At 51.5% G+C, this 23,391-nt stretch overlaps 1 protein-coding gene across 1 annotated transcript in view; it reads right to left on the reverse strand.

Moving 5' to 3' along the window:
• Positions 1 to 23,269, reverse strand: part of ELAVL1 (ELAV like RNA binding protein 1) — a 37,796-nt gene extending 14,527 nt beyond the window's left edge. The window contains exons 1-3 of the mRNA XM_040629426.1: positions 23,185 to 23,269; positions 11,070 to 11,257; positions 661 to 764 (exon numbers count right to left, since the gene is read on the reverse strand). Of these exons, the coding sequence (XP_040485360.1) occupies positions 661 to 764; positions 11,070 to 11,241 (276 nt within the window). The 5' untranslated portion in view covers positions 11,242 to 11,257; positions 23,185 to 23,269. The remainder of the gene's footprint in view (positions 1 to 660; positions 765 to 11,069; positions 11,258 to 23,184) is intronic.
• Between the last annotated feature and the right edge of the window lie 122 nt (positions 23,270 to 23,391).

The following is a 23,391-nucleotide window of genomic DNA, read 5'->3' on the forward strand; positions in this document are numbered from 1 at the left end:
TCTGCCTCCAGCCCCCCCCCCCCCCGCCCCCCGGCTGCGCTGCATGCCTCCCTTGCTTCACTCAAGCCACTGGTCACCATGAAGCCACCCCACAAAACATGCCCCCGCCCTGTAGCTCTGCCACGTGTGACTTTCTGATCTTTGGGGTATTATCTGAACATGTGCGTGCACATGCACGCATACACACACAGGCCCCTCCATGAAGGCAGGGAACTCATCTGTTCACTGTCTGACACGCAGCAGGGACTCCATAAACATCCGCTACACAGAGGAGCAACCAGGCTGTGATGGGGCAGGGAGACATCGGCAGGGAGGGAGAGGCTGCACAAATGCTCGTGGGCACGAGGACAGCACCCCCTGGCCCGGGAGGGGACTGCCTGCCTGGTGACTGTCCCTTTGCTGGCAGAGATGAGGAGGCCGAGAGGCACCAGCACAGTCTGGGGCGGTCCCTGCCCAACACGCGTCTGACAGGCACCGCTTCAGCTCCATGCAGACAGGAGGCACCCCAGATGCCCCCGAAGCACCAGGGCTCTGAGGAGTGGCCATGCCAGTGGTCCCCTGGATGGCGATGATGAAGTAAGGCGGAGATCCCTCACCCCGGTGAGGTAAGGGGAGGTCGCTCACCCAGGCCGGGCCGAGGTGGCGATGGCAGCTCTTTACCTTAATGGTTTTTGACTGGAGCCGCAGGCCATTCAGTGTGTTGATCGCTCTCTCCGCGTCCTTGGCAGTCACGTAGTTCACAAAACCGTAGCCCAAGCTGTGCCCTGTGTGCGAGAACACATGCACAATGGTAAGCCGGCCGAGAGCCAGGGAGGATGGACAGGACGATGACCGACCGGGCTCAGGAGGAGGTCGCAAAAAGCCATGGCATCCGGGAAATGGGGTTAGAGACCAGTAGTCACAATCTACACTGGTTTTCTGTTACACTTTTTGGCAAACTTGTCAATTTTCTACAATGAACAAATGTTACCTTTGTTAATTTTTTTTTTTTTTAAAGGGCTGTTTAAAGAGAAACATTATGTGGGGCGCTTGGGTGGCTCAGTCAGTTAAGTGTCCAACTCTTGATTTTGACTAAGGTCACAATTTGAGGGTCGTGAGATCGGGCCCCACGTCAAGCCCCACGTTGGGCTCCATGCTCAGTGTGGAGTCTGCCTGGGATTCTCTCCCCTTCCCTCTCTCTCCCCCTCTGCTTCTGTGCATGTGCTCTTACTCTCAAATAAATAAATAAAATCTTAAAAAAAAAAAAAAGAAAGAAACACTGTGTTACTCATGGCACCCTGCAGACGCCATCACCAAACGATGATGATCAGTCCCGCCTGTTGCTGGCTGGAGTGTGGGGGCTCCAAGGGCGAGAGAGGGCGGTCACACTGAGCAAGACAGGCAGGCAGGGAGGGCCGAGCGGTGACCGGTTGTCTGCGTCTGGATGTTTCTCCACCACTTGTGCCCCAGAGTGGGAAGGCTTGCTGGGCTCTGGTGCCACCCAGTGTCGGGTCCTTCACTTTCCCAAACCTACAACTCGGCCACAAAGCAGATGACAGGGAACTCGGGGAGAAGCTGGAGCTGAGAGGAGGCTCAGGCCAGCCGTGCACCTGCCTTCACAGCCCTGGCCAAGCCTCCAGGGCTCGCCGTGGTGGCAGCCTCCATGTGACAGCAGCAGCATCTGAAGTCTGGGGGAGCCAAGTTACTAGAAAGACATCCAGGGTTACAGGCAGGTGTGCCCAGCTCTCCCTGGTGAAACAATCAAGTGGTGAGAGTGACCACCAACAGCATGCCACGGGAAGGACTCAGCCTAAGAGGGGAGGGGCTGTGGGTTCCCAGGAGGCCCAGAGAGAAGCAAAGGCTGAGGGGCCGAGTACAAGAAGCCTTGTCCTTTCACTACAGGAGGGGCAGGTGGAGGCCCAGAGAACCAACGTGCCCACCCTCACCCATCCACACGCCACGCTAGGGGGCAGCCCGAGTGCCGGGCACTGCTCTGGGCACAGATAGAGCGGCGAGCTTCACTCCATTCCTCTGGTTGCTGGAGGGCGACAACAAGCAGGTAAAAAACACCAGTCCTTCAGCCACATGAGGCGGAGGTCCCTGGGGGCCAGCTGAACCCAGGCCCCCTGGTAGATAACGAGATGTGGAACCTAGCAGAGTCTAACCCACTTTGGTCACTTTCTTAAAAAACAACCACAAGAAAAAAACCCTTTATTTTTTAGACTTAAAGTTACAAATATAACACAGAGAGTCCTCATAGACCCTACACCCCATTTCCCCTGGCGGTAACATCTTACACCAGAACGGGGCATTTTACAAGTCAGGAACCAGGACTAACACGTGGCTAGTTAACCACAGTCCACACTTCATTCAGATTGCCTTAGTTTTTCCCCAACAGCCCTTTCTGTCCCAGGAGGCCATCCAAGATCCCACAGGACATGTAATCGTCACATCTCCTTGGGTTGCTTTTGGCTGGGACAGCTTCTTAGACTTTCCTTGTTTTTGATGACCTTGAGAGTTTCAAGGAAGACTGGTCAGGAATTTTGTAGAATCTCCCGCAGTTTGGGTCCGTCAGATGTTTTTCCACGGTGAGGCTGGGGAGTTGGGTTTTGTGAGGAAGATCCCAGAGTAAAGTGCCCTTCTGACATCCTGTGTGTGTGTGGGGGGGGGGGAGGTGCTGGCACCGTGACTTATCACGGCTAATGCTAGCCCGGATCCCCTGGCCGAGGCCGTGGGTTTGCCAGGTTTCTCCACTGTCAAGTCACCCCTCCCCCCAAACTGCAGGCTGTGGAAGAAGTCAGTACACAGCCCACACCAAAGGAGCGCCTTGTGGAGACAAGCTCTCCCTCCTTCAGGGCACAGTAGCTACACAAACTATCTGCAGTTCTGCACCGGCCACTTTCTTTTCTAAAGAAACAAAACCCAAACCTGACCCTCTACACCCAAACTTTTTTTTTTTTTGGAAGATTTTATTTATTATTTGAGAGAGAAAGCAAGTACATGAGAGCAAGCAGCAGTGGGGGGTAGAGAGAGGGACAAGCAGACTCCTCATGAGTTCGGAGCCCAACACGGGGCTTGATCTCAGGACCCTGAGATCATGACCTGAGCTGAAATCAAGAGTCGGACGATTAATTGACTCAGCCACCCAGGCACCCCCACACCCAAACTTTTAATGAAACTCCATGGGTCTGAGAGATTTCGCATCTAAACCGTGGGCAGTGAGGACTCCGGAGCAGCAGAGCTGTGGGACCGGGGCCCATCTAGTAGGACAGTCAGACTCAGAAGTTCAGAAAACAGGGCAGTGACTATAGTCGGCTCCAGGCTGGGAACTTCAGGGCCCTTGCCACAACTACAGATGTTAAGGCTGAGGATGCAGAAGATCGTGGTATGGATTCCCCACCGAACTACAGGCTTACTTGGATTTTTACTCCTGAACACCTGCTCTCTGATCCCCGCTCTGCCCATCTGTCACCATGCCCAGGCCATGAGGCCCGTTTGCCCAGCCCCCAGATGGGCTCCTCTGCCTCTTTGGTTGGCACAACCCACGCTCAGGTCTTGTTTATGTTCTTCCCACAAGGCCAATCCCAGTCCTGGACCACCTGTCTCCTTCGCCGGTGCTGCAGGTGGCCTAAGCTCTGCTAGGGAACACCAGACGCTGACGAGGACTTTGCCCAGGCTGCACTCCTGTGTCTCAGCTGCAGTTGGCTCCTGGTGGCATATAAACATGGGTCCTACCCAGCCCCACTTCCTGATTCCTTGCCTCCCCGGTGCTCGGTGGCCCTGACTGGGTTCTCAGGGTGGTCACTGCAGACTGCCAGCACTGCCTTCACCGAGCCCACAGCTGTCAGGTACGGCCCCACAGACAGATGCCTCCTCCTCCAGGATGTGACGACAATGCCAGGTTTTCTTTTTCCCCAATGGTCCCTCCCCTCAAGCTCCTATCTTCTATCCATCCCATCAAGATGGCCCCCAAGTTTCCGCCTTTGGCTCTTGTCTCAGTCATACACTCTTCCCGGGTGGCCTCCTTGACCACCATGTGCCCACACCTGCCAATGTCACCCAGGAAGTCACACGCCCCCAGATGGCCACTGCCTCCTTTCCCAGGCTTGCTCCCCCTCCAGTTCTCATCACTGAGCCAACAAGTATTAACTGAGCACCTACTACGTGTCAGGTCCCATACCAGGCTGGCCGGGGGGGTTTGATGACGATCATGAAGGACAGTTTGTGCCTCAATGAATGTCACATTCCAGTGGGCAAGTTGGACGACAAAGCAGCAAGAAACCAATGAACAAAACCGCCACCCAGGTGCTATGAAGACAATCCCCACTGCAATGTGAGAGGGACTGCTGGGACAGGCCCGTGGTCGACAAGGCCGTCAGGAGTGCCCTGTGAGGAGCCGATGACTGCAGAAAGACCTTGGGATGGCTGGGGACAACCAGTCCAGACAGAAGAGCAAGTGCCAAGTCTGTGAGGCAGAGGAGACTTTGGTGTGTTCCAGGAAATGAAAGGCGGCCAGTGCAGTTGAATTAAACGAGCTGGGGAATGGCCCAGAGGAGGCTGCTGGGTGGAGTGGGGCCTGGGAGCTAGGCCAGGTGTGCATGCACAGGCTGGGGAAGCAGAAGGAAGACCCACCAAACGCACCACAGATGGGCTGCTGCAGGAGGGAGCTCAGAGCAGGCCAAGTTTCCCTAAGTGACAGGGAGGCACTCTCCATGCCCTGCCCGGTGGCTTCACAACCAGTGCTCTTCCAGTTCCCCACCAGTGCGCCCAGGCAGGGCCTTCTGGGGCCTGGAGCTGTGTGGGGTGGGATCTCTGCACACCCTGTTCTGGGGCTGGCCCTGTCCCCTTGGAAGTCTATTCAACCCTCTGTGGTGGGCACCTGCGTGCAGTGGGAGGGCAGGCAGTTGACGAATGAAGGGGAGCCCCTGGTTCGCACCCACCACAGGAGGCCACCCAACACAGGGCCAAGTCCCCGCCTCCACCCAGCTGCTCACCATAAACCAATTGTGCTCAACTTTGGCTGCTTGCTAGAATCACCAGGGCAGCTTCTAAAAACAATCACTGCCCGGGTCATAACCTGAACCAATGACATTGACATGGGGGTGGGTGGGGTAGGAGTGGAGGTGGCTTCAGTAGTTTTAAAGCTCCCCAGCAACTTCAGTGAGGAGCTGAGAGCTGCTGCTGGAAGTGAATGAGGAGAGTGGGGCTCTCCAGTTACGCAGAAACCTGTTGGTCCTGCTCAGAGCAGGCGCCTGGGGGAAGGCCCTCACTTCCCAAAGCAGCCCCCAAGTTACTATTTCTCTAACAGGGTCTATAAGCCATGCTTATATAATGACACAACTCCCCAGGGCCTGCCTCAGCCTAGGGACCCAAGATGTCAGGGAGGCCGACTTCCAATCTCCTTATAGATGATTCTTCTCTCCCCTAGAGTAGTGAGCCTGCTCGAATCAACGCCGTGAAGGCAGATCAGGCACGACCCGCCTCTCATTTAAGGCAATGGAAGATGAGCCCTGCTGGAGGAAGGTCTGAGGGCTGGCTGGGGAACAGGGGTGCTCAGGGGCAGTGCGAAGGCAGGTAAGGATCCTGCACAGGCTGCTGGAGCTTAAGGTGGGCAGGGCCTTCCTGGAGTCAGTGCTGGCCCGTGAGGGCAACCAAAGCCCAAGATGGGAGATCTGGTGGAAAGGGGAGGCGGTGGGAGATGACAGAGTTAGAGAGAGAGAGAGAGGAGAGGGAGACAGCCAGGGATGAAGCATGAATGAACTCTGGGTCTGAAGCTGAGGGATGTCCTAGAGGCCAGTGCTCCCCCAGCTCACTCTGCCCCCAGCTCTCACTCCCCACCCTGCAGGCAGAGCTCTGCGTCTCTGACTTGCTCTTGCACCAGCACTGCCCTCCCTCCAGGAAGGTTAAATCACAGAAGCGTGGACACCCTGGACTGGCTGATTCAGGGGACCTGCTGTTTGAGGGCCCCTGGGGGGGGGGGGGCTGGGACACCTGTTTCTCCGAGGGGCCAGGTGCTGCTGTGGGTTGGCGGCCAGCACCCCAAGAGCTGCTGCCTGAAGAATACCAAGGCTGCCTCCATGCGAAGCACTCTCCATGCCCTGCCGGGCGGCTTTGCAACCAGTGCTCTTTCAGTTACAAACATTGCTCTCTCTCTAGACAAGGTCAAAATCAAGAGATGATGCCCTGGCATCTGCTATTACATTTGCCAACCCGAGCAGCCAGACGCAACATCTCTCAAATTGACCTGGGGAGGGTGGCTGGGGGAGGGGAGCACCCCGTGGACAAGGCCTCCCCTGCAGCATGAGGGTAGGGAGAGTTAAATTCTTCCTTCAAACATCTGTGGGGGCTCAAGGGATGACTTCATGGGGGAGAGAGGCTGGGTCTTGGGGGGAGGTGAGTGAATTAACGAGACAATAAATAAGACACTGCAAATGCTCCCAAAAGAAAATGGGCAAAGGATAAGAAGGGTTTTTTATAAAAGAGTACGAACAGCCAGTAAAGACATGAAACCAGATGAACGTCATTAAAAAGTGAATGACTACCCTAATTGGATGTCATTTTTCACTTAGGCTGGGCGAGATGAGAAAGCCCCCTGGCCTAGGAGACAGCAGGGCAGGGCAGAGCTAGTGTAAACTGGTGATGGGGTTCAAGATGGTACACACCCTCCCATCTACTGGCTCACCTCCAGGAAGACCTCCGATAGCAATCACTGATGAGTGAAGACCTGCACCCGGACATTGATCTCCGTGGGGTTAACAAATATGGACTATGGTTCCAGCCTGTCGTAAACTCAGAACCCCCACACAACAGGATTCTGTGTAACAGTTCTGGTGAGGTCGCTATGCTCAGCGACAGAAAAACATTCACAGGTACAGGAAGCAAAGTTTCTCGCACAGCTTGGGTGGTGCGAGCCCATTATTCCAAAAGCTCATGGTTGCTTATGACCACAAATATGGAAAGAAACAAGTATGGAAGGACACAAAGCACAGAGCTAATAGGATTTTGGGTAATTTAAACTTTTCTTCCTTCTTGCCTCACGTTGTTGCTGTTTTTTCTAGAACAAAAGTGACTCACGTTAAGGAAAAAAAAAGTGGTCAGGCTGGGTTGGTATGGAAGGGCTTTCCTGCAGAGGGAACGGTATTTGCAAAATCACAGGACTCCAGGAGCCAGGGCATGTCTGGGAAATGACAAGCAGCTCAGTCGGGCCCAAGAGGAGGGTGAGTGGAGAGCACAGTGGCTGGGGAGAGGGAGGACAGGTCCCCATGAGATGCGGGAGTTGCAGGCAGGGGTGTGGACTTTATCCTGACGACAGGTGCATGGCCATGAGCCAGAAGCCAAGTGAATGGGCTGGAGGCTGGGGACCAAGTGGCCAGCATGAGAGACAGTCCAGGAGAGTGGAGGCTGGCTCCTGGGCCATATGGCATCTGCAGAGGACCGTACACCAGGCCATACAGCAGGGCAGAGCTGTACAGCAGGGCTACCTAGGAACTGTGGATGGAACAGGCATCAACAAATGCATGTCTCCAACACAGGGGCTGGGGCCTGGCAGCCAGAAACACTCTGAATCTTGAGGCCAGCCCATCACATATTCCCAACATCCCAGCCACCATCCATCCCTCATTCCTCCTGTCACCCATACCGGGCCAATGGTCAGCACTCAATAAATATTTGCTGAGCAAATGAATGTCCATGCTTAGCAGCATTCTTCCCCCATCACTAGACATACTCATTCATTCATTCAACAAGCACTGATTATGACTCTATCTAGGGACCTAATAGGGTCCCTGCCTCTGAGAACCATATGGACCTTCGGGACCAGAAAGTTCTAACTTCAGTGCAATGTGGAAACCCACCCTGCTGTCTGCCCAGTCGCTATGAGAACCCAGACAAGAAGCATCTAATGCTGACATGGTTGGGCCAGGAAAGGTGTCCTGAAGCAAGCAGGGTCTGGGAACTGAGAGTTTTAAAGCAGGTGAGTGACAGGTCACATGTAGAATGTTTAGATTCCTTTGCCGCAGTGAAGAGAACCATCTGGAGGAAACATGGGTGGCTTGTTAGGAGGCCAGAATGCAGGCAGAAGACAATGTGGCCTCATCCAGATCTGTGCTGGGGAGTGGGGCAGGGGGTGGGGAAGTTGGAGGAAAAGGGATGGGAGCATCCAGAAGGATGAGTGCTAGGGACACACGTCAAAGGTCATGCTTAGATTTCTGACCGGAGTCACTGAGTGAACACTGGTGTCACCTGTTAAGATGCAGATGCTGGGAAAAGGTCAGTTTGGGAAACACTGAAGTTGAGGGGTCGAGGGGTGGCGGGTCTGAAGCTTACGAGAGCACTCTCGCTGAAACACAGGCGGTAGACTGAGGGCACCGTGAGCTGTGGAGGTGCACCCGCTCTCCCCGGGGCAGGCTGAGGAAGCAGCAGCTGGGGAATAACCCTAAGGACCGTCTAAGTTAATGGCCGGGAAGGAGCTGCAAGAGGCAAACCAAGGCCTCAGGGGTGGGAGAAAGCCAGACAGGTGGTTGAGGGAGCCAAGGGAGAGGGGAAGCTCCCAGAAGGAAAACAGTCAACTGACAGCTCTGTGAATGGGAGGGGAGGGAGGACGACAGCTAGAGCAGCAGTTCTCACGGGGGAGGATACTAGGGACACCTGGCAACGTCTAGGGGCATTTTTTAGTTGTCACGACTTGGACAATGCCACTGGCATCTACCAAGTGGAAAGGATGCCGCTCCAGATTCCACAATGCACAAGATGCACTCCCCCCCCAAGAATCATCCAGTCCCAAATGTCAAGGGGGGCTCAGATAGAGACACTCTGAGCTAGAAGAAGTCAGGGAACCTTAGCAAGGATTCTTTTGAAGAGAACAGCCACTGGAGCATTTTGAATGCTGGTGAGGCGATCCTGAAGAGACCCGGGCAAGCAGGTACTTGCCTAGCCTGAGGTTCCCAGGACGCGGAGAAGGGCAGAGATCGAGCAGAGGTGGAGATGGCTATTGTTTTCACTGCGAGGTGGGAGGCAATCATGGGCCGAGAGTGAAGGGTGCAGATGCGGTTGCTGTGGGGGCCAGGAATGCCTGCGTTGTGGGCTGAGCTTGGCTGGGAACTGGCTCCGACAGGGCACCTGTCTGTCTGGATGCAAGACTCTCTCCAGGGTGGGCATCCTCAGCCCGGCCAGGAGGAAGCAGCTGGATGAATGTATCCGTGCCTGGGGTTTCACCAGAGCAGCGTAAAAGAGGACAGAGGGGCTGTGCAGCCGGTGAGGTTCTCACACACCAGTGGCAGGAGAAGACAGGTAGGAATGCGGTTAGCTTTTCGTGAAGGTACGTTCTCTCAATTTAAGGAACTGCTAGCAAGGCCTGGGACCACATACTCCACAACTCTTGGTATGCTATACTTATCTTACCCTAAGAGAAGGAAAAGTTTCTCTGAATGGAAATAATTTCCAAATTACACTTTGTTGCTTTTACCTCACTCCCAAAACCAGTTCTCTCGGGACGATCTCGCCAAAACTAGGTGTTCCTATTATCGTAGCTCACATTCCTTTGAAAACCACAAGTGAATAGACAAAGAAGTCAGGTACCATGAGAATGCTGGCAATATCGGACTGCAGTACTCAGGAATATCCATGGGGCTAAAAATTCCCTTCCATCAGAACGTAGGAACAAGGAGAAAGGCAAGACTTGTTAGTAGCACGGGAAAATTTTATAACACCTCTGAACAGCTACTTTCTTATGCAGATGGTCTCCTGAAACAGGAGAAAGAAAATGGCTTCTAGAACATCCTAACACTGTTCAATTTGTGTATTGTCTACAATTCCTATTTAGAAGATGTTCATTAAATCACACACTCAGAATTGGAAGAGTCCTCAAACGACTTTTGAAGTCAGTGCCCCCTCTGATGAACTAATTGCCTATGTAGCAGTCAGGTACCTGGCAAAAGCTGGGAGTTGATGAAGTAAGATGATGGGTACATGGGGTTCAATATATTACTCTATTTTTATGCAGATCAGAATACAAGATATTATCTTATTTCCATAATAAAGTTTTTTTCATTTTCAACTTTTAATTAGTTTTCAGTGTACAGAATCATAGTCTCACAACCCAGAGTGGCAGCCAGAGCCTTCCTGGGCGGTGGGGGGAGTTCTGCCCATTCCTCAGCTCACCAGAGCAGAGCAGAGAGGAAGAAGGATAAAGAAAGACGATGGGGGTGGGGAGAAGAAAGGGAGGAGGAGGCAGAAGGGGAGGAGGAGGAGGAGGGCAGCTCCCTAAAACGATGTTCCTCCCTGGGGAGAAAAGGAAGGAAGTGCTTCGTAGCACCTGATCTTTCCAAGTTTTCCTCCTTGAAATCATGCTCTTGGGTTGGAGGCTGCTCGGTAAGGACGGCCTTCCCAGATGTCTGCAAGTCCTTATGAGGTAGTTAAGCATCAGGATGTAGGAGTCACCATCCCCACTTTATGTCTGGGGACACTGAGGCTCAGAGGTCGCGCGTGGAGGCAGTGGGGGAGCAGGGCTCTCAACTGGCATCCAACCGTATAGCCTGCCTGTTGATCTGTGGCCCTGCTCTAGCCCCCCAAGAGTTCAAACTCAGTGTGTTTCAGCTGTTCCAGCTGATGGCGTGACAGCAAACAGCACAGCCCAGAGCCAATGAAGGGCTGTCCATGGGGATACTCCGTGTTCTGCCATGGGCCTGACCAGGCACGGGGACCCAGGAAGACAAGGATGGGCCTGCCTGGGCCAGAGTCCCTTCCACGCATGGCACCGAGCCAGGCCGGGCTATCACTCATGTTCTTTGGTCTCTTCCAGCTCTTAGAGCCGTCCCCATTTCTGGTGTCCCCTCGTCTTCCCTCCCCTCCCACTGTCTCACTTTGTACGTGCTCTGTCTTACGATGAGCTTTTCCTTTTTTGGGAACCTATGTCCAATCTGCCACCAGGGCGGTGGCAAAATACAGCCTGAGATAACAATGAAACTTGACAACCACCCCTGCAAGACTGCAGCTCTTCCGCCCTAAGGAATGCTGCAGAGCCGCGGGCAAGGAAGCCAGGGCCTAGTGGGACGGCCCCAAGTCCCCCTTACAAACCCTCTTGGTTTCTTTACCTGCTACTTTATCCCGAATGAGTTTTGCAGATTCGACTTCACCGATACTGCTGAACAGACTCCGTAACTCATCCTGGGTCATGTTCTGAGGGAGGTAGTTGACAATTAAATTCGTTCTCCCGATATCATCCCTGCAGTCTTCGGCCATGTGGTCTTCATAACCATTAGACATTGTATTTTTTAAAAATCTGCGGAGGGGGAGAAAAATCAAGTAAATTGCAAACATCCATATTGCAGAATGTTAAGGCAAAACGAATGACTAGCACTTGGGATTTTTCTTTTCAACACTACAAGTTCAACTTAATGTCCACATAAAAACCTGCATGTGGGTATTTATGGCGGCTTTATTCATAATTGCCCTGAGACTGGAAGCAACCAACACGCCCTTCAGTGGGTGAACAAAGAAACGAACTCCAACTGTCTGCTGCCTGCACACAACGGAGTGTTACTCTGTGATAGGAAGAAACGAGCTATGAGGCCGGAGACTTGGGGAGGCCTTAAATGCATATTGCTAAGTCTGAAAGGCTACACACTGTGTGACCCCAATTATAGGACATCGTGGAAAAGATGAAACTCTAGGGCCAGTAAGAAAACCAGTGGTTGTCAGGGGTTAGAAGGGAAGGAGGGAGGAAGGAACGAGGGAAGCACAGAGGATTTTTAGGGCAGTGAAACTATCTGCATGATCCTGTCACAGTGGACACAGGTTATTACACATCTGCGCAAACCCACAGAATGTACAACACAAAGACTGAACCCGATGGCAAACTATGGGCTTGAGCTGATACGTATCAGTATTGGCTCGTCGATTCTAGCAAAATATCACGTGGACACAAGATGTCACTAATAGGGAAGACTTCGTGTTGGAGGAGGCGGATATGGAAACCCGCTCTGTACTTTCTTCGCAGGCTTTCTGTAAACCTAAAACTGCTCTAAAACAAAAGAACTTCAAGCTCACCCATTTCTACTTACTAGGGGGCTTCAAACACCCTACAAAGAGGGGCATCTGGCCGGCTCAGTCAGTGGAGCGTGCGACTCTTGATCTCAGGGTCATGACTTCAAGCCCCTGTTGGGCGTAGAGCTTACTTGAAAAAACAAAACACCTACAAACAATTTCAGCACCGTTATTCAAGCTCCTGTGAAAAGTGTTCGCGTTGTCTCAAGAGCTTTCCAAAGATTCCTGATCGCCTTCTCTCATCTCTGCGTGCACTCCTGGTGCAGCTGGGTACTGAGGAGTCCGCGATGTGCACCTGAGCACCCCGACTCAGGCACCTCGTCTCTGTCCTCAAGCAGGGAGACAACAGTTGCTTGCATCCCTTTATTCCAAAGGCCATAGCAACTAAGCTGGGGAAGAGGTTAGGGTTTCTCTACCAGTTGGAGGAATGTGGTCTTCAAAGCCTGCAAGCTTTGGAATGCCCTTAGCTGCCTGCAGAAGTCTTCACTCTCAGTGACAAACATCACAGCACAGTGATGGCTTCAGAGGAGAGTCTGGATCAATGCAGCCAAGAGCATCAGGACCACTCTTCTGAAAGCGCAACTCACGCTGGGCTTGCTCACAAGTACTGCTGTGTGCGGCCGCCTCATCTAAGATGTCTCATGTCCCTGCCTCTAAATATGCAGGCACTCACAAGCATGGGTCTTAAGTGTCACCACCAGAAAAAGGCCCTGTGGCCCACCAGCTGGGAGGTCTCGGGGGCAGCCCACCCCTTTCTCCGGATCCCTTCCGCCCAGCCCTGCTTTTATGCTTGAAAACCCAGTGCCCACTGTCAGGAGCACTCAGCTTTCTTTAAAAATAGCCTTGCCAGCGGTTATATAAAAACCTGAACACAGTTCCCACCTCCTCCGAGTCAGCGCTGAGAGAGGACTTAGGTGTGGAGTCTTTCTCCCCCCTGCTGGAAACAGGTGGGACTTCTCTACCTTTCCACCTCCTGATTTGCTTCAGACCATACACAACGTGCAAAGTTAGTACACTCTTCCAGCATTTATTTTATTTATTTGAAAATGTTCTCTGCTCCCTGTTCTTTATAAAATAGGTTAACATCCAAAGCCAGAAAAGATTAGAAAGTCAGACTTCCTAAGATTATGAAGTTCTATATGGTAAAAGGCACCATACACAGACAAGCAGCAGACTTGGGAGAAAACGCTCGCTACCTATTACATTATTTAGGCCAGTGGTTCTCAGAGTGGGTGATTCGGCCCCCCAGGGGACACCGGGCCATGTCTGGAGACATTTCTGGTTACCACAACTGTGGGTGGTGGTGTGCCACTGGAACCTAGTGGGTAGAAGCCAGTGGTGTTACAAACATCCCACAAGGCCCAGGATGGCCCCCACAACCAAGAATTGTCCAGCCCCAAATGTCAACACTCCCAACGCTGGGACCACTTGATTCCGAGAGTCTATAAACTCATCAGAAAAAAGACACATCCCTAACAGAGAAGTGGACAAAGGATATGAGCCGCAACCGAGAGATGCCAGCAATTCAAATGTTAATAAACCAGGAAGAGCTCAAATTCACAAATAATGAGGAAAATGTGAAGTCAAAAGAGATGCCACCACCTTCTGTCAGTCAGATACAAGACTGCCCAGAATGAATAAAATCTAGGGGAAAGAAGGATAAAGGGGACAAACACCCTGGTACACCGTGGATACAAGTGTGAAATGGTACAACCCTTTTGGAGGATAACCTGTGGTTTAATATGAAAGCTATCCTAAGGGGCGCCTGGGTAGCGCAGTCGTTAAAGCGTCTGCCTTCAGCTCAGGGCGTGATCCTGGCGTTCCGGGATCGAGTCCCACATCGGGCTCCTCCGTTGGGAGCCTGCTTCTTCCTCTCCCACTCCCCCTGCTGTGTTCCCTCTCTCACTGGCTGTCTCTCTGTCACATAAATAAATAAAATCTTTAAAAAAAAAAAAAAAAAAAAAAAGAAAGCTATCCTAGGATTCAGAATTGTGGGAATCTGTTTTCCAGAAATAATCACATGCATGCAGGGAATATGCGTGAGGACAACACGACCCCATAGATGGTGCAAGTAAAATGCTGGATATAACCTAAATATGAATTAAATAAAAAACAATTTTTAGTAGAAAGCATGGGACCACCAGCATTAATGTGCTGAATCTTGAAAAACTCCTCAGATCTGTTAAAGTGAGGCTTTAAGATAGATCATTAGCTCAAAAACAAACATACACATTTGCTGAAGCCTGAACCAAAGTGTAAGGGTTAACTCTGAAAAATTAAAATGCACAATGAAGTTTGCTCGAAATGTGATTCAAACATTTCTCTTCTTCCTTTCTTTGTTCTTCTTCATCCCTCCCTCTCCTCACCTTTGTTCTCAGTTAGGCACCTACTCTCCTGCCTTCTCCCTCCCACTGCTTTCAGGGATGATGAACTGGGCAATAATTACCCCATTCTAATTATTCAGAGTGGGGTGTCTTCTATGCCTGGTAAAAAGATGACTTTCTAAAACAGTGGTTGGCAAACCATGGTGTGTGGACCAAATCTGGCCCACCACCTGTTTTTATAAATAAAGTTTTATTGGCACATAGCTATTCTCATTTGTTTATGTATTGTCTGTGGCTGCTTTTGCACTACAGTGACAGAGCTGAGTAGTTGTGACAGAGACCATATGGCCCAGAAAGCTGAAAATATTTACCATCTGGCTCTTTACAGAAAAAGTGTGCCGACCTCTGTTCTAAAATGTAAAAACAGAAACTTTCTAAGAGAAAATCTCTGTGACATTGGGTGAGGCAAAGATTTCTGAGATACGACACCAAAAGCACAATCCATTTTTTAAAAACTGATAGGGGCGCCTGGGTGGCACAGCGGTTAAGCGTCTGCCTTCGGCTCAGGGTGTGATCCCGCCGATATGGGATCGAGCCCCACATCAGGCTCTTCCGCTATGAGCCTGCTTCTTCCTCTCCCACTCTCCCTGCTTGTGTTCCCTCTCTCGCTGGCTGTCTCTATCTCTGTCGAATAAATAAATAAAATCTTTAAAAAAAAAACCCGATAAACTGGATATCATCGAAATGTACAACTTTTGCTCTAAACTTATAGTCCACAGAGGGGAAGAAAATATTTGCAAATCACATACCTGAAAAAGGACTTGCATTCCGAACATATTTTAACTCTCAAAACTTAATAAGAAAACCACCTAATCTTAAAGATGTCCAAAGATGTGAACAAACAATGCACCAAAAATGATATACGACGGCAAAGAGACATATGAAAAGACCTTCGACATTATTAGTTACTATGAAATGCAGATTAAAACTGGAACGAGAACCATGATAACCCCACCCATTTAGAACTGTTAAACCAAAATAAAACAAAAGCAGGCAAACAACAACAAAACAGACAATATCAAGTTCTGGTGAGGATGTGGAGAAACCAGAATTTTCATGCATTGCTGGCAGAAACATAAAAATGTTAAAGCCACTTTAGAAAAAGTATGGACAGTTTCTTAAAAGTTAAACATACACTTTCCAAAAGACCAGCAACCCCATACTAGTAGTCATATAAGAGAAATGCAAACCTATGTTCATACAAAAACCCACACGAGTGTTTTTAGCAGCTTTATTCAGGAACGCCCCAAACTGGAGCACCCCAAATGCCCTTCGAGCCATCAGTGGCTAGACTAGGGAAGGCTACCCAATGGAGTTCTGCCTGCCAATAAGAAAAGCGCTACTATTCACACGACTTGAATCAATCTCAAGTACATTTCGTGGAGTCAAAGAAGCCCAAGAAGCCCGACTCCGAGGCTGTGTACTACAAGAGTCCATTATGGAAAAGGCAAAACCGTAGGGATGGCTCAGTGGTGGCCAGCGGCAGGGAGCAAGGGGGGTGCTGAGTACACAGGGGGAGCCAAGAGAGTACTTTTGTTTCTTGCGGGGGGGTGTAAATTCCCATGTCTTGATGGTGGAGGTAGTAACATGACTCTATGCATTTGTCAAAACTCAAAGAACTCTACACCAGAATTTCGAAAATAAATTTTAAAAAGATCTACAAAGTAAACCTGATTCCACAGCAGGCGGCCTCCTCCTGCCGCCCCGGGTGAGGCTGAGCAGCTTCTACGGGCCCAGTTCTCGGGTCAAACGGCAACGATGCAGAACCCGAACCCCAAAAGCACAGTTTCTCAACACTTCAGAGCCCTTCCACCCTGCTCTCCATGCCCCCCCCCACCCTGGACCTTTCCAAATCCACATCGCTAAGCCGGGGCCAAGCCAGCTTCCGTCAAGCACCAACTACAGCTGGGCCTTCGTCTCTGCCTGACCATCAGTGACTTCCAAGGTGTAGCCACTTCTGGCCGCCTCTTGGCTTCGCCAGGCCGTCTCCTCTCACTCGGGGGTCTCTCCACAGAGACTCCTCCAGGTCAACACATTCGGAGTCCCCTGTCCATGGTGGCCCCACCCACTGAGGCTCAGAGGCTTCATTACTTTGCTCAGGGTCAGCCATGGCACTGTTCATAATGGCAGTACCAGGCTTCCAACTGTCACTACAGAACAGTCTCCCCTCTTCGAGATGCGGCCCTTCACTCTAGCTTCTTCCCTGGCGTGCTGCAGACCTTCCTATTTCCATGCCTCTGTTCTGGCTGCTCCCTTTGCAGAGACTGTCTGTCCCCTCCATCACCTCCTCACTTACCTGTGACACGTCCCCCCTGGACAATAGGTTGCTCTAGTTCCCTGGGCCTGTACACCATTTAGCCCAAAGCTTTCGGGATGCATGATTCACTCTAACTATTTGTTTGTTTTTCATCCACGTCGTTGGTGAGAGCCCTGGAGGGCCAGTGGGGTGGGAGATGGACAGATACCAAGCCTTAGAATCACCTGGGAATCATGTGTATTGGCCACTTTATGTTAAAGGGCAATTGCACTAACAGTCTTTTTTTTTTTTTTTATACTTTTTTTTTTTTTTAAGAGTTTATTTATTTAACAGAGATAGAGACAGCCAGCGAGAGAGGGAACACAAGCAGGGGGAGTGGGAGAGGAAGAAGCAGGCTCATAGCGGAGGAGCCTGACGTGGGGCTCGATCCCATAACGCCGGGATCACGCCCTGAGCCGAAGGCAGATGCTTAACCGCTGTGCCTGCACTAACAGTCTTAATATGTTCAGTACCTTACTTTTCTTTCTTTCTTTTTTTTTTTTTTTAAAGATTTATTGATCTATTTTAGAGAGAAAGTGAGAGTGCAAGAGCAAATGGGGGAGGGGCAGAAGGGGCAGAAGAGGGATAAGCAGACTCCATGCTGAGCACGGATCCCAACACGGGGGCTCAACCCCACGACCCCAAGATCACAACCTGAGCTGAAACCAAGAGCCAGACACTCAACCAACTGAGCCACCCAGGCGCCCCAGTACCTTACTTCTCTAGGATGGTCCCATCCCATCCCACAGAATCAAACTCAATTGCAGAGAGCGAAAAGGAAAATTTAGTTTAGCAAAGTAATTCCTGCTGAGTTGGAAATGTTTCCAGTAACTGCATGTATCATGGAGAAGTCCTGTTTGGATGACCTCTGAGGGTTTTCAGCCCCATTACACTATTTTCAACAATCCTGGTTGTCTGTGTGACTTCAGCAATGCTGTTCGCATCAGTAGTATAACCACTATGTACAGGGAAGAGACGTGCATAAACGACGTAAAAACTTTCACAGGTAATACACATGTAAAGCAGCAAAACTAGTTCCCATTAGGCACCCATGAGATTCTGTCTCATTTGATATTCACAGAGCAGCATCGCTGAACTACTCAAGCCAGAGCAAAACTAGAACAGTCAAATATATCCTCAGGCTCAACCTTGACACTTCATACATCACATGATGGGGCTTGGACTCAATTACTTCTAAGGTCCCTTCCAGATGTAAAATTCTGAGTTCTCCAAGGTAAAAGCCTCAGGAATGTCAGGTCACCCAGGAAACACTCTGGGTGCCAGAGAAAAAGTGAATGTACCACCTGACCCAGCGATAACTGCTATGCAAGGTGAGGGCTTAAGTGAACGGGGTACCTATTGCCTTACTTGTCCCTTCCTGCAGCCCACAGCGGGGAGAGCCACCTGACTGGGCCAGCCACAGCTAGGTCACAGCAATTCAATATCCGCTAGGCTGAAAAGCTCAGGGTAGAAGCAGATCAGGTGCAGGCAGTGTCTGGCCCAGTCCAAGTGCTCTGCAGGCCTGCGGGGACACGACTGGCTCCACAGCCCTGTTAGAGTTCTGGCCCCTTCCTGGCTGGTCAAGGCCACTCCAGGGCTCTCACACAGAACTGCAGAGCAACATGGCAGGGCAGAAAAAACTCCTGGGCTGCGGAGTCTGATAGACCTGCGCTCCAATACTAACCCTACTGCTAATCAGCTGAACGACTGTGGATATCACACTTCCTTTCCTGGAGCCTCAGTCTCCTTTTCTGCAAAATGGGGATGGTACCCCCTGCTTTGCAGCACCCAGTACAGTTCCTGACACTTGGCAAGTGGCCACTTCACCGGCCTCCAGGCCCACTAAAGAACACTTTGACTCTTTGCCCCAGGACATTGGAAATGATCCAAACCGTTGAAGCCATTTCTAATGGGCCCGGGCTCCATAGAAGTCACAGGGAGTCACACCAGTCAGGGCTCATGACCGCAGCCCCACATGTATGGAAGACCTTGTTGCTAGTCTATGCTCATCACCACCAACTGCACACACCAGCTCGGATGGGTCAACTGGCCTCTCAGTCTGCCCACAAGAGATACAAACCTTATTCCAGCCCCGCCCCCTTCCTCCTACTTCATTTACAAAACTGAGGGGAACATGTGCCTCCTTGACCTCCCAGTCTCCAACTGCAGGCTCCTTCAGGTCCTCTCCTTCTGTCCCTGTCCCCCTCTTCAAGCCTCTTCCTCCCCCTGAATTGCTTCCTCTGGCGGCAGGACACATTTGTCCCCCATACCTAAGCAGACACCAAATCCTGCCAGTTGCACATTGGAAATATATCTCCTTCTATCCCATCTCTCTGCCACTACCCTGGTTCAGGTCCCTGTTATCTCTTGCCTAGACAGACTCCCAAATGGCCTCCCTGTCACATGATTATTTCAAACCCAGTCTCTCCAAACCCAACTGGGCCTTTTCCCTCCAAACCACTCCTCTGCTTTCTGTTTCCCCCTCTGTGAATCTTTTCTCCAGTAGAGATGTCTCTTTGGTGGGTGGTTGGGTCCAGTCACTCTTGAGCCCCCTTCTGGCCCTCCCTTCCCCAAGTAAACATGGAGTGCCAACCATGTGCCCAGCACGGAGCAAGGTACTGGGTGTATGAGTTAAAGGAACAGTCCCAGTCCCAGCCCTCATGTTCAGGCCATTACCAGGCCACCTCGTACCACAAAAGCATCTTGACCAGTCCATCCATCCTTAAGTCTCCCCCCAAAAAACAAACTTCCAAGATCACCTCTCGACTGTACCCAGAAACCCTCTACCACCTGACCCTGACATACTTTTCTAGACTTACCTCTAAGTTCACCTTCTCAACCCTCTCTGCCTGCCCAAACCAGTCCACTCAGGCTTCCAGACCTCTTTGTCTCTCCTCTCTTATTCACCCAGGCCTTTGGCTGTACCTGAAAACTCCTGCCCATGCCTCTTTGATCACAATGACCAGTACGGACACCAGCTCTTTCATCAAACACAAAAACTGAGCGCTGGACAATCCTTTCTTTCAACACTCGCAATGCTGTCACGACCCACTGCTTTACCCTTTTGCTACTTCATCTCATACACCTACATAGGTCTCTTCTCCCCAGCTCAGGTTGGAAGTTCCTCAAGGAGGCAGTTTCTTCCCCTTCTCCATGTTCCCCATGACCATGAACAAGCAGTCATATTTCATGTCCTAAACCTACGAAAGTGCGACCATCGACTTGGCCAAAGCACATGGAAGCCCTGGGTCAAGTGGGACCAACGGTAATCATAAAAGTGAGTCCCCCAAACATGTACGGACATGGACAATGCCATCTGTCCCCTTCCTGCTTCACAGTATATCCACTGTATGCTTTCCTGTGTCCACATTTCAAACTGCTCCTTCTCTTGCTTTCCCTGTTTCTCTACCTGACCACTACCCTTCTACTGGTCACTCAGGCAGAGACCCAGAATCATCCATTGCTGTCCTCTCTTGCTCGGTCATGTCCCACATCTAAATACCCAGAGTCCTGTGTCTCTTACCCCCCAACCATGTCTCAAACTCATCCCCCCTCTTCCCCTACCACTACAGCTCTGGGTCACATCTGCAGCTTTTCCTACACAGAGCAAAGTGATTACCTTCTAACTGGCTTGCTGGCCTTCAACATTGTCTCCCTCCAACTCTGCCTCCAGCGTGCAGATCTAACTCCTTCACTTTGTAGACTAAAATTACCCCGGCCTGGTCTACAGGACAACACCCTCTGCACACCAGCTGCATGAGTCCTTCTGCCACTACTTACTTCACTTTGCTTGCCCCAAAGGACCAGACCCCAAGTGGTTCCCAAAACAAACCAAGATGTTCCCACTTCCATGCTTTTGCAGATGCTGTTCCTGCAGCTTGCAAAGCTGTTCCCTGTGGTCTGTGCCCGGCTAACTACCCCCCCCCCAATGCTTGGCCTCCTCCAGGTAGCATTCTGTGATCTTCTTTGCCCACCAAGCCTACGTGAACAGTCTCCTTTTCTGTGCTTCCACATCAGCCAGTGCATAACCCTCAGCGCACTTGTGGCTAAAACAATCTGCCCACACTGTAATCACCACCGCCTCTGAGAGCCTAACAGCGGGGCAGGGAGAGTCGATTAAAGGAGGGAAGCAATACTCACTTCCCTTCTATAGGCTGCTTTCTTCTGGTCTTCCCTCACTTACAGACTCAGGTCAGCCTCGCTGCTTCACTATTGCCACCTAGGGGCAAAAGGCGGCAACCACACTTTCCTCACCATTCAGCATTTAATTTGACTCAATTGAATGGGATGGGAACACAAGCGAGGGAACAGTTAGTTGACTCCAGGGCGGGTAAATGGAGAGTGCCAATCAGAGGAGGCTTCGAATGGTAAGTGAACTCTGAGCTGCACCCTGCAGCATGAGGAAAGGATCTCTAGGTGGAGGAGAACTGGGAAGTTCTAGGCAGTGGGGACAATAGGCAGAGAGGGTGGGAGGTTCAGGTGAAGGTGAAATGCAAAAGGGAGGGAGGGTTAGAAGGTGCAAGACTGGGATCCCAAACTTTGACTTTAAAGTCACCTAAAGAGGTGAAAAAAATTACAATTCTTTCCACTCAGAAAACTTTTAATCAGGAGTGATGATCAGGCCTGCATTTTAAAAAGACAACTTTTGCTGGCGTATGAAAGGATAGAGGTGGGAAGCAGGGAGTGAGAAAAGCAATAAAGCAAGCAGCAAAAAGATTATTTTCATAATTCTCTCGTTTTCCACTTGCTGCACCATGACCTCAGACGCAACACATCCAAACCAAAACTCTGCCTCCCCCAAAACCAGTGCTTCAACATAAACATTATTTATTTCCACAGTTTGAGATGTTCATATATCTCAGTCTCTTTGCGGACCCTGAAGTCATAAAATTTTATAACAGATCCCAGCACAAAGCTTTGCACAAAGACATTCAATGTCAACTGAATGGAATTCCTCTCGGGATTCCCTGGACACCTGTGATCATAAAAGCAATAAAATCTCATGGTTAAGAGTAAGGATTTTGAGTCAGAGGGCCTGAGTTCAAATCCTGCCTCGGCCACCTTAAGGTGCGAGACTGGCCATAACAAGTAACCCATCTAAACCTTGGTTGGTTTGTCCTGAAGATGGAAATTACAACAGCACCTATCTCAAGGGCTGGAGATAAAGATCTGTAAAGGGACAAGTCCATAGTAAATCCTCATTAAGTACTGGTGATTATTTATAACATTATCTATTCAGTGCTTACCATGCTCAGGCCATTGCTAAGGGCTTTCCACACCCTTAAATCTGCACAGCAATTTTTCCATTCCATTTTACAGATAAGAAAACTAAGGCTGCCACAGTTGGATTTGTGCAAGTTCTTGGGATCCCGACGGATCAGATATGTGGCTGGTGGAACTTTTAGTAAAAGATCATTTACTCCAGTGGTGGTTCTCTGTGTGTGTTACTTTTGGCAGTATCTGAAGACATTTTTGATCTTCACAACTGGGGGCGGGGGCTGAGGGGGAGGAAAGGGAAGAGATGCTCCCGGCATCTAGTGGGATGCTACTCAACATCCTACAATACACAGGACATCCTCCCCACCCCCACCCCAATCAAGCGTGATCAGACCCAAAATGTCAGTAGTGACCAGGTTGTGAAATCCTTCTCCAGTAGGAACATCTTTCCCATTTTCCCACTTCTGGAGCACTGACCATACAGATCCTACATGAATACTTTTGGTAAAGGGGGGGCTCTGTCCCTCCAGGGGCAGTGCAAGCAAAAGTTCTTCTCCACCTGCCCTGCACACAGTAGGTATCAGAACCCATTTTAATAAACCTAGCAGTAGAGGAGACCGGAAAAGGAAGAGCATCCATCCCCCATTGTTCAATTGCGTGCAGGTTGTGTTTTCAACACACACACACACACACATATTTTACAAATCCCAACGTCCCACGCCCCAAAAACAGCTTTGTTAGAGATGGCGTTCAAAAAAATATATATTTTTCTAAGACTCCCATACATATTGAAAGGTATGCACACTTCTAAAAGGACCTCAGATCGACCGCGGTCCTCTGACAACGACTACAAAAGAATCTGTAGGATTTCCCCGGGGAGCGAGCCCGTGGGCCGTGACCTCTGCGCGCCGAAGGCGCTCACCCCACTCCCTCGCCTCTGGCTTCGCTCTCCCGCCCCCGGCTCCTCGGCTCCCAGGACTGCTGGGGCCCCGGCCGCGGAGCCCGGCCGCCAGGCGCGTGCCCACGCTGTGTCCCCCTCGCCCGCCCCTCGCGGCGGCTGAGGAATCCGGCCCGGGGCCTGACGCCGGCGCCCACACCGGCCGGCCCCCTCCCGCCCGCCCGCCGCGGCCAGCGCGCGTCCCCTCCCGGCCCGGCGCGGCCTGGGCCTCGGCCGGTGCAGGCCCGCGGGCGCCCGCGGCCGGGCCAGGCGAGCTCAGGCCTGCCGCGGCCTACCCCGTCGGGTGCCGCCGAAGGCCCCCGCCTCACCTGGACACGGGCGGGCGAGCCCGGGGCTGCTCCGGGGCGGGCGGGCGGCGGCGGCGCGGCGCTAACGGCTCCGCTCGGCCTCGGTAGCGGCGGCGGCGGCAGCGGCGACGGCGACGGCGGCGGCGGCTCCTCCTCAGCGCGCACGACCCGCTCCGGCCCGCGGCCCGGACACGCCCCCCCGGCGCGCGCGCCCATTGGCCGGCGTCC

Source organism: Ursus maritimus, unplaced genomic scaffold (assembly GCF_017311325.1).
Source record: "Ursus maritimus isolate PB19 unplaced genomic scaffold, ASM1731132v1 scaffold_14, whole genome shotgun sequence".
NCBI classification, from domain to species: domain Eukaryota; kingdom Metazoa; phylum Chordata; class Mammalia; order Carnivora; family Ursidae; genus Ursus; species Ursus maritimus.